This window comes from Eurytemora carolleeae, unplaced genomic scaffold (genome assembly GCF_000591075.1).
Source record: "Eurytemora carolleeae unplaced genomic scaffold, Eaff_2.0 scaffold515, whole genome shotgun sequence".
In the NCBI taxonomy this organism is placed as follows: domain Eukaryota; kingdom Metazoa; phylum Arthropoda; class Copepoda; order Calanoida; family Temoridae; genus Eurytemora; species Eurytemora carolleeae.
In genome coordinates this window covers 100,696-112,930 of record NW_019396621.1, presented here as the reverse complement: position 1 = coordinate 112,930, position 12,235 = coordinate 100,696, and the positions used below count along the sequence as shown (strand labels likewise).

Genomic DNA, 12,235 nt, shown 5'->3' with positions numbered 1-12,235 from the left:
GCACACTGTATGGTACACTGTATAGTACACTTATAGCACACTCTTTAGTACACTGTATAGTACACTGTATAGTACACTGTATTGCACACTCTATAGTACACTGTATAATACACTGTATAGTACACTGTATAGCACACTATAGTACACTGTATAGTACACTGTATAGGACACTGTATAGAACACTGTACAGTACACTCTCTAGTACACTGTATAGAACACTTTATAGTACACCCTATAGTACAATGTAAAGTACATTTACAGTATCTATGTATAGAACATTTTAGAAAATTTTAATTATCTATCTTAGAAAACATTGTTAATTGATCTCCAATAGGATCTATAGACACTAAAGATATAACAACAAGTTAATTAAAAGTTATTTTAAGATTAAAAAAATTAATTAATTAAACGTCTGTAAACAGTATTGAATAAACAATATATTCATCTTCAATACTAGCTTAGGAACCCAGTCATACTTACTCCAGCCGTTTACCCGCGGGCTTGGTCTTAAATTACGATTTTAGATATTTTTCCCTTTACAACTAATGCAATTAAGTGAACCCACCCAGCTCAGAATCTCAAACCCAAGCTAAGAACAAATCGGTTATGGGGTTCATGAGTTATGATCGGGCATACAAACAAACAAATAGAGATTACAACTTTATTTATATATATATATATATATAGAGAGAGAGTTGTAATCTCTGTTTGTCTGTTTTTTTTTTGTATGTCCAATCATAAGTCATGAACCCCTTATAGGGAGGGACCGGCAATGTATGGTAATTGAACAGAGAATGTATATGTGGAGAAATTTTTTAGGATTCATTTGAGACATTTAAAACGTTACTGAGTTTGAGCTAAGCGCAAAGTCGACTTTAAAATTTTTCATTTGGATGGTTACATTTTGAGAATCGATTTTTTAAAATTATTAAGTAACGAGGAAAAAAATGTAGCAAAAATATTAATTAACTAATTAGTTCTAAAGGAAAAGGTTGAGAGAATAAAAAATCTTGTTCAGTTATTAGTTTCTGTAATCTCTCATTGTTCACAAACATTTTCATTAGATTTTCTGAAATTTTTATTGAAAAGACGAGGTATTTGATGAGTTTGTGCAAATCTACAAACAAATTCGTAAAGAATAAGAAATTAAATATAACGATAAAAAATAAATTGATTTATTAGCAAATTTCTATTGAGAAATATGTTCCAAAACATCTCATCAGTTTAGTGTAGAATTGTTGATATACGCCGTTTTAAATGTCTCAAATGAATCCTTTAAAATTTCTCCACAACACTACATTGTCAGTTCAACTAAAATACATTGCCCGGTCACTCACTCTATCCGATTTGCCTCTAATTCATGAACCCCGTGACCGATTTGCATTGTTAAATTAATTTAAAAAATCTTTGAATTTGTTCACTGTTATTCTTTTATTATGTACGTTAACATATACCGATGAAGAAATGGTGACAGGGGAAGAAACTGAAATTATTGCTAGAAATAGGGGCGTGAATTATAAACTAAAAATTTATTGTTCAGGGTGTCACAAAAGGGTGATTTTTTAAACCTTATTATGTGTTTTAAAGTCTCACATTTGGGGTTTAGATAAAATTATTAAATCTGGAAAGGGTTTCTTTTTTACACTTTTGGTTGTTTTTTACCAGACACCCTTTACATAAACCTAGTAACATTTATCACCTAAGTAAGTCATTCCGAAAGCATTGACTTGACAGGCCCTAGCAGACAACAACCATCTCCTAAAACATTTTAGTTTTTAGAGCTTTAAGAAAAAATGAAATCAGGAACTCTCTAGAGAAATGGTGCCTTAAAGGGACCGTAAGCGTAATTTCAAGTGACCCTCCATGCAAAGATGGCAATACCCGATTTACAACGGTATCTTTCAAATATTTTTATTTATTTATTCTCATCTGTTGGTTCTGTGCACAAGTGACTTGTGCATGAAAGGGACAGACCGGCTATGTAAGGTAGTTAAACTGAGTATGCAGGGTTGTGGACAAATTCTTTAGGATTCATTTGAGACATATCAAACTTTTCCTCAATGTATAATTACTGAGTTTGAGTGCATAGTCGACGTTCAAAATCATGAATTTGGGTGGGTACGTTTTCAGAATCTGGTTTTTTAAATTATTAGATAACGAGGACGAAAAATAAAGTAAAAATTACACAGTAAACCAATTAGATGATTAGGAACCTCAAAAAAAACTTTGTCAATATATCAATGCAAATGCAAGAATCAATTATTTCATTTTCATCATTATATTAAATTTCTTATTTTCGATAATAAGATCAATTTTTAGTTTCTCAACCTGTTACTTAACAACTAATTAGTTTACTGTAGAATTTTGTTTACATTTTTCGTCGTTATTTAATAATTTAAAAAAAACAATTCTGAAAACGTATCCACCCAAAAATACGATTTTAAACGACAACTTTGAGCTCAAACTCAGGATTTAAAAATCTTTTAAGAATTTTATATGTCTCAAATGAATCCTAAATAATTTGTCCACAACACTGAATATTCAGTTCAACTACCTTACATAGCCGGTCTGTCCCTTTAATTGGTTAAACCATGAATATATTCATTACAGAAAAAATGCCGTAATAATGACGATATCTTCCACATTTTGATTATATAAGGTTTGAAGGGCTCCGTTTTAAGTCGGAAATTGGTATCTTTGTATGGAGGATCATTTGAAATTACGCTATAGTCCCTTTAAGTGTACTTAATATCTAGTTTTTAGAACTGTCTCTATAAGTGTACTTATTATTTAGTTTCTAGAATTGTTGTAACATTTAATCCCTTGATATCGTTACAATCCCAGACATAAATCCTAGGGAAATCAAGATCAATCGTTGCCCCCCNGGTCTAGGGTGCACTGTTGAATCTTAATGAATCAGTTCAGGTTAACTACTCCGCATTCATTAAAAGAACAAAGAGATAAAGGTGTGAGGCTGGGGGAGGTTTTTAGCATGAGTCACCTATACTTTAAATATTACATTGTCCCTTTAAGTGTACTTAATATTTAGTTTTTAGAACTGTCTCTTTAAGTGTACTTAATATTTAGTTTTTAGTACTGTCTCTTTAAGTGTACTTAATATTTAGTTTTTAGAACTGTTCCTTTAAGTGTACTTAATTTTTAGTTTTTAGAACTGGGATTCATTTGAAGTATAGTGCCGACCTGGCCGCCTTTAATCTTTGTGGCATTTATTCCCAAAACTAATTTTGGAAGTAAATTTCTTGAGTAAATATTTACATAATATCCCTAGTTCTGGCATTTCCAAAACGTGTGGTTTCAATATTGTCGGAATTGAAGGATTTCGTTCAAAGAATCATAAATGTTCAAGAAGCGCCATCCAAATCCAAATCCTCAGACTACATAGAGAATGAATAAACTAAACATGGCAGTTTATAGAATACAATTTCCCCCATTTTATAGAGCGTTTAATAAACAAGGTTACCGAAATAGGATGCGACTTCAGAAACGACTGTGCGGAATTCATAATGTCTGTTTCCTTACTTTATTCATGATTTTTTGCAACTGTATAGTTATTTCTTTCTTTTTCAAATCATTTAATGAGCCATTAATAGACTATGTTCAAGGCAGAAAACTTAATTCAACCTTGGGATCGTTATTTTTCCAGAGTTTCAGGTCGTCTTTACAATCGCATCCTTTGTAGGTAACCATGCATAATGTAAAAATTATAGTGAGCCAGTAACACCAGTCTAAAGGTGGCATGATCCGCACCGGTACAAAACGTACTGCGTTACGTCGTACCGTCCAGTCTGGATACCTGGTGTAAAGTCGACCCAGCAAGTTTTATCAACAAATGCAGTCTGGCTAAATCACGGTGCAGTAAATTTTGAAAACTTCCGACGAAAACGTTTTTTTGAGCAAAAATATTGAAAAAAGTATGAATATTATTTATTCCTATTTTTCCTGAAAGAAAACCTAATATAAATAAAATACATAATACTTCCACCATGGTTCGAATACAGTTATAGAGGAAAATATTTTTTAAGTTAATCAAAAGTAAATATGTCCAATTAGTCTTGATTTTGCCACAAACAAACACTTATGCCGGCCATGTTTTCTCCGACCTATAGCTCCGTATGTATTCGAACATCTTTATCAAACTCTTTTTCTACTTCGCGCCCATGTTCTATCTCAACTTTTAATTGAGGCTTTATCTGTGAGCATCTTCTTTAGGTAAAATATAAAACAATAAAAAAAAAGTTCGCGGATTTTGTAATATTTTTTACTAAAATATAAAGCCTTTGGACACGTGAGATCCTACAAAATATTTGGGCCCGATCCGTCCAGCCGTTTTGACGTTTATCGGAAACAATGGACGGATAGACAGACAGATAAAACATGTACAAATAAGCAAAGTATGTATACATATTATTGGTTGAATTATGAAGAAAAAATATATAAAACAGAATAATACTCGACTCTGTTCTTCTTCTTTTGAATGTTGCTAATTCTAGACTCCTTATCAACATTCTTGATAAAAAAACGAATACGAAAAGTATTAATTCCTTCATATTTGCTAGTCCATTAATGCTTGGTTATTATTACCTGCTAAACGAGTTTGCTGCAAGAAGCCAGTTTCCAGTTACAGATATAACTAGTTCACAAGCAGACAGGTTCATTAGCAGGTAGTTAAACGGTGTTCTTAACTAAACACAGACAGGTTCATTAGTAGGTAGTTAAACGGCGTTCTTAACTAAACACAGACAGGTTCATTAGTAGGTAGTTAAACGGTGTTCTTAACTAAACACAGACAGGTTCATTAGCAGGTAGTTAAACGGTGTTCTTAACTAAACACAGACAGATTCATTAGTAGGTAGTTAAACGGTGTTCTTAACTAAACACAGACAGGTTCATTAGTAGGTAGTTAAACGGTGTTTTTAACTAAAGACAGACAGGTTCATTAGTAGGTAGTTAAACGGTGTTCTTAACTAAACACAGACAGATTCATTAGTAGATAGTTAAACGGTGTTCTTAACTAAACACAGACAGGTTCATTAGTAGGTAGTTAAACGGTGTTCTTAACTAAACACAGACAGGTTCATTAGTAGGTAGTTAAACGGTGTTCTTAACTAAACACAGACAGTTTCTTAAGTAGGGAGTTAAAAGGTGTTCTTAACTAAACACAGACAGTTTCATAAGTAGGTAGTTAAACGGTGTTCTTAACTAAACACAGACAGTTTCGTAAGTAGGTAGTTAAACTGTGTTTCTAACTAAACACAGACAGGTTCATTAGTAGAGAGTTAAACTGTGTTCTTAACTGAACACAGACAGGTTCATTAGTAGGTAGTTAAAAGGTGTTCTTAACTAACCACAGACAGTTTCATTAGTAGGTAGTTAAAGGGTGTTAATAGAAAACCACAAAAGATGGTAAAACTCAAAAATGATTAACAAAATCAGGTATAAAGATGGTCAAAAATCAAAGATATTTGGACCCGGATCCTGTAAGACTAATATATTGAAAAATAGTGACAATAATATTTCAGTTCATCTTGAAAAGACAGATCAAGGCTTTTATCCAAATTATTTTTTATGCCAGTGGTGGAGTTATTATTAAAGTGTTAAAATTAATTATGCAAAGACAACATTCCTACCTGTGGAACTAGCTGTATATATAGGGTTGTTAATTGTTTTTGAAAAAGATCGTTAAACGATCGTTTCGTTTTCGAAAAGACTATCGTTTTTAAAAACGACCCACTCGTTTTTTACTTTTAACGATCGTTTTATAAAAACGATTTATTTTCGACCATTATTTTTAAGATTGTTTTTGAAAAAAAATTGTATTGACAATTTCGTCGTTTCGTTAACGATCGTTAACGAAGGGTCGTCGTTGGAGAAAAAAAAACTACTGACACCCTTTAAATGGTGGAATTTATAGGAAATTCGTTGGGATAAGATTTAAGAACTACATGTGATTTTGGCTTTAGAATAAAATCCTGAAATGTTATAATAAATATTACTACGACTTAAGAAATTGATTAAAAACCAATACCTATTGCATGTGGATAGGATAGAAGTATCTATTAAAGTTATACATAACATTCCTTAATTGAAAAGTTTACATTTAACAGGGTGGGGAATAAAAACAAAATTAAGATTAATCTAATTCTTAAGTTGTAATCTCCGTTTGCCTCAAATTCTGATTGGGGAACTCAGGTGACTGTTCTCAGCTTGTTCTTGAAATTCTGAGTTGAGTGAGTCGACTTTTATTTCGAAAATTTAGTTTCCCAGTAAGATGTAATCTAACAAAAAAACGTAGACCTGAGAAAAATCAAGAAAAAAATCTTTTTCATAATATTTTTAAACAGTACAATATAACAATTCTCTGTTGTTGCATCTTGCTTTGTACTTTTTTTATTGAATTTTAAAATTGTAAATACTATTCCTACACCATAGCCGCATTAATCTTGTAATGTCATTCCAATTGGCAGTATGACACCACAATAATATATTTTCTCTACAAATTACAAGCAACTAACTCCGACTAGGGCTGGGGAAAGTTCTATTAACGGAACAGAGGTTTTCGATAATTAACGGAAGAGACTGTTAACGAACGACAACACATCAACGTCAGAAAACAAAAACGAAATGGAATTTTTCAACGGAGAATTTCTTTTTTATGCTTAAATTTGCATTAACTAAAAATATTTTTTACATGTTTCGAAATTTTTTAATGTCATCTTCTGTGTTCACAACCTTAAAGGCTGAGAACAGATCGAGGTAACCTTTGAATTTTGATAAACAAATTTGGAGTTTGTTTTGCCGTAAAAGCATCTGGGTTCACCTCAGAATAGGATAAACATAGTTGATGTGGATATCTAGATACTATTCAGTTCGCAGAAAAGGAAAAATATAGTTTAACTGCTAGTGTAGTTAACGATTGTACCAACTTTAACGCCGTTAATACTACAAAAGACTGTTAATGGCTGCTCAGTTAACATTTTTACAAACTTTAACGAATTGGCGCTTTTTGCCGGTACTACTGAAATAGACCGTTAACGGCTGCGTGGTTAACGATTTTTCAACTGTCAACAAATTTTTTTTTTGGCGCTTTTCGCCATTTATAATGTAAGACTGTTAACGACCGGAGCAATAAACGATTGTTAAAAAAATTTAAATGTGCTTGCCCTCCCTACTCCGACCCAATATTGTTTTAAAAGATAAAGATGTTGAACACTATAATGTAAAAATGTTTGAAAAAAAGAAAAAATTAAAATGTTAAAACTACTGATTTTACTAACCTTAGGAGTTATACAGAAGACAAGAATAACAAGAATATTTGCTAGAAATCCAGTTGTACCCGTTCCCAGGGCCCAGAATCCCATTATATAGTACAATATACTAGGAGGACCACTAAACAGTAAACATTATAAAGTACAATATACTAGGGGGACCACTAAACAGTAAACATTATAAAGTACAATATACTAGGGGGACCACTAAACAGTAAACATTATAAAGTACAATATACTAGAAGAACCACTAAACAGTAAAAATTATATAGTACAATTTACTAGGGGGGCCACTAAACAGTAAACATTATATAGACAGTATACTAGGGGGACCACTAAACAGAAAACATTATAAAGTACAATATACTAGGGGGACCACTAAACAGTAAACATTATAAAGTACAATATACAAGGGGACCACTAAACAGTAAACATTATATAGTACAATATACTAGGGGGACCACTAAACAAAAAACATTATATAGTACAATATACTAGGGGGACCACTAAACAGTAAACATTATATAGTACAATATACTAGGGGGACCACTAAACAGTAAACATTATATAGTACAATAAACAAGGGGGACCACTAAACAGTAAACATTATATAGAACAGTATACAAGGGGGACCACTAAAAAGAAAACACTATATAGTACAATATACAAGGGGGACCACTAAACAGAACACATTATATATTACAATATACAAGGGGGACCACTAAACAGTAAACATTATATAGTACAATAAACAAGGGGGACCACTAAACACTAAACATTATATAGTACAATATACAAGGAGGACCACTAAACAATAACCATTATATTTGGGCAGTATACAAGGGGATTATTAAACAGTAAATATCATTTATTACATTAAACAAGGGGGCCACTAAGCAGTACACATTTTATATAAAAATATACAGGGAGACCACTAAACAGTAAACATTATATAGTATAGTATACTAGGGGGACTAGTAAACAGTAAACATTATATAGTACAGAATACTAGGGTAACGACTTTACAAAGGGGCCACATTACAGTTAACATTATAAAGTACAATATACAAGGGGGACCACTAAACATTAAACATCATATAGTTCAGTTTACAAGGGGGACCAAAACAGTAAACATTATATAGTTCAGTATACTAAGGGGACTAGTAAACAATAAATATTATATTGTACAGTACACTGAGGAGAGGAAGGCAAACCACAACTAGTTCTCGTCCGAGCCACCTCGAAATCCTCGTCCTTTCGATCATATTTTTTAAGTGTCTAATCCTCTCAAATAAAACTATTTTTTAAGAATCTGGCCACGTTAGGGTCTATGGTTTCAAGTTTTATGTCTTTAAATATGTTCACTTTTTTTACGTGCATTTTCAGATATTCCCATGGTGTAAAATGCCTCAAATAATTCCGAGTTTATAGTACTTTAATCTTTTTTCTTAACAATGATAAAAACCCTCGAATTTTTCTGGGCGGTTCCTTGTGCAGAAAGATACTCAGAGGTATGCCAAATATTTTCTATTCATTTTATATCGCGAAGGTTAGTCATTACGGAGGCAGAAAAGATATAAGTTTTACAAAAGTCAAGTTTGACATCATTCTCATGGGTTTGAAGATTCCAACATGATATAATCATGCAATAATTTAGTCCAATCTATATTTTATGCTCTAACGTTGCCAGATAAAAAAAGATTTATCTTCGAGAATTGGAAACTCTAAAACACGTAATAATCGAAGAACGAGGATTCCGAGGTGGCGTGGAAGAGAAAATGAGGAGAATGTGGCTCGGACGAGAAATTGATGTGGCTGACCTTCTTCCCCTCGTATACAATAGACAGCGAGGTTATAGAGGCCGATTAATAGTAAACACATATTAATAATGCTCCAATGATCATCCATCTTAAAAATATTAGAATCTATAAATGTTCATTTCGATAAATATAATTACATATCCGAACCGAATCGACTCTTGAAACTTTTTATTCCCCTTGCAAACTTTAGAACAGGGATAAGGAAGAGATTTATAGACAAGATTAAAAGGTAAGTTATTTTCTAAACCTTGGGTCAATCTAGTCGGTAAATACAGTGTGTCCCACGAAACATGACAGTATGCAGGACGACTTGAATGTCGTCTTGATTTTTGATATAATTTGCTGCGTTTATTTGTCAATCTAATTTTAGAGATAATCATCACAAAATTTCCCTTGTCCTGCCATTTCCAAAATGTGGTCTGCCTTTTTTGTGCTTTCAATATTGCCCGAGATATGAAGAATTTCGTTCAGATTTCGACAATTTTTCTTTTATTTAACAAAATTGAAATCTGAAACAAACTCTTTATATCTCCGGTAATATTGAAAGCACAAAAAACGCAGACCACTTTTTGGAAATGCCAGGGCTAGGAGAATTATGTGATAATTGTTTCAAGAATCATGCACGTTAAAGTAGATAGGAGACTAAATGTCACAAATAAATTCAAATACCAAAGACGACTTTCAAGTCGTCTTCCTATTGTCATGTTTCGTGGGACACCCTGTACTTTTATACGTTTAGCATTTAGTTTAAAATGTCATTTTAGAAAAATGTAAATAAGGAGACAGATAGAAAGATCACCCTGGGACTTTCGATCACAATTTGACCAATTAACATAAATTTTTCAGTTTTCCTTTTTTTGTCAGTGGATGCAGTTTATAAGAAAAGTAGATAGAGACAACTCTGTAAGTTTTAAGATAGTTAAATTCTAGATCTAGACCTGATTAATATCAGATTGATCTGAACACATCAGAGGCCGAATTTAAAGAATTTGAGCCGCGTCCTAAATTTAAGACGCGGCTCAAAAATTGTTGGTTCCACCTGAAATTGTATTCAGTGTTTTGATATTTGAGCCGGCGCTCAATTGGAACCGGAATATAGATACATACAAAAGAGAAGGTACTTAAAGGGAAGGATCGGCAATGAAAGGTAGTTCAAAGATTGCAGTATTATTGAAAATATTTGGGACTCATTTGAGAGATATTTGAGATCTTTTTACTGCGCATATTTGTTCAGCAAGTTTGACCGCAAATGCAATCTTAAAAATCCTCATAGATTGTCCATTTTGGAGGGATGTTTTAAAAATCGGTTGTATTTAAATTATTCAATGACAACCCCGAAAAATGTAACAAAAATTTTACAGTATATTAATTAGCTGTTTAGGAACAGGTAGAGAAAATAGAAATTAGTTCTTATCATCAAAAATAAGTAATCTTATTCAGTTATCGATTTCTATAATGTCTCAATGCTTAAAACCATTTTCTGTAGATTTCAGTGAAGTTTTAATGAAAAGACGACTTTTGAAGCATTTGAAGAAATCTGCGAACAAGTTCATAAAGAATAAGGAAATCAATATAATGATGAAGAGAAACAATTGATTCTAACATTGATTTATTGACCAATTTCTAATGAGAATTATGTTCCTAAATATCTAATTAGTTTACTTAAGAAATTTGTTACATTTTTCTTTGTCGTTTCTGACCAATTTTTAAAAAACCGATTCTCAAAATAATCCCTCCAAAATGGACAATCAATAAGGATTTTAAGTATTAAATTTGCATTCCTGCTGAACAAATATTCACCGTAAAACGTCTGATAGGTCTCAAATGAATCCTAAAAACGTTGTCAATAATATTGCAATCTCAACTCAACTACCATATATTGCCGGTCACTCCCTTTAACAACTGAGGTCTAATATGAAACTATAGGAAGAACAATATCTTTTTTTAGATGCAGGTATGCATCATGCTTAGTTGCATAGTTTTATTGCATAATATATACAATCGCTTATGTCGTGAGATATATATAGTATGTGCATGATGAATTCACATATATATATATAGCATAGGTTTATGCATAGAGGAGTTTATAAAAGAAAAGATATAACTTTTAATATACGGCTGCATAGGATGCATCCATAGCATAGACTTGGGATCCTTGGGACACCCTGTAGAATTTGTGTATACATGGAAGAAAAGATAGATAGATAGATAGATACTGAATATATATACAGGGCCAGTCAAAAAAGTGTGATCAGCGGGGCCTGGTGCAAAATTGTACATTTTTTGTGCAACTCTCCTGTAACGTGATTTTTTAATATTTTTTGAAAATTTTATTTTTTTAGTATTCCAATGGACCAAAAAAAAATCCGCAAACCTTTTTTCTATCAAAATCAAAAGTTCAAAAAAACAAAATGAGTACATAAATTATTTCTATCGAAATCTAAAAATTAATAAAGAATAAATCACAGAAAATTCGCAAAATTATAATAAAAAAAATTCACAATTTTCAGTTCTGGTCTAATTTTTAAGAAACAGTTATTTAAATTCTCTAGTTCCATTCTTTTTAGTATATTCTAAAGTTTTAAATATACGCTGTTCAGTTGAAACCTAAGAAACCATTGAAAAACAACTTTTTCTGAAAATTGTGAATTTTCTAATTACAATTTTGCGAATTTTCTGTGATTTACTCTTTATAGAATTTTAGATTTTGATATAAATAATTTATATACACATTTTTGCGTTTCTGAACTTTTGATTTTGAGAGAAAAAAGAATCGCGGATTTTATTTTGAACCATTGGAGTACCAACAAAATTAAATTTTTTTTTAAATATTGTAAAAACACCATACAGGAGAGTTGCACAAAAAAGGTACAATTTTGCACAAGGCGCCGCTAATCACACTTTTTCTTTACTCACCCTGTAGATTAATAGATATACAGGGAAAAGGTCGTGTTTGTCTGTACCTGGTCTCAAGGTTTGGTTCAGATAAGTTTGCGATCATGGTACTGTTATCCATCATGCGTCCACCTTTCATATATTAGAAAAATTGAACTTAAAACAAAGTGGAATTTACTTACAGAAAATAATTTAGTGAGATCCAGAAAACTGACGAATAAGAATACGACATTA

General features: G+C 31.9%; 1 protein-coding gene across 1 annotated transcript in view; it reads right to left on the bottom strand.

The window, feature by feature from the left end:
• LOC111706441 (rhodopsin) overlaps nucleotides 1-12,235 on the bottom strand; it is a 28,980-nt gene extending 16,745 nt beyond the window's left edge. The window contains exons 1-4 of the mRNA XM_023479319.1: nucleotides 12,070-12,235; nucleotides 7,296-7,407; nucleotides 4,603-4,703; nucleotides 1,700-1,758 (exon numbers count right to left, since the gene is read on the bottom strand). Of these exons, the coding sequence (XP_023335087.1) occupies nucleotides 1,700-1,758; nucleotides 4,603-4,703; nucleotides 7,296-7,407; nucleotides 12,070-12,140 (343 nt within the window). The 5' untranslated portion in view covers nucleotides 12,141-12,235. The remainder of the gene's footprint in view (nucleotides 1-1,699; nucleotides 1,759-4,602; nucleotides 4,704-7,295; nucleotides 7,408-12,069) is intronic.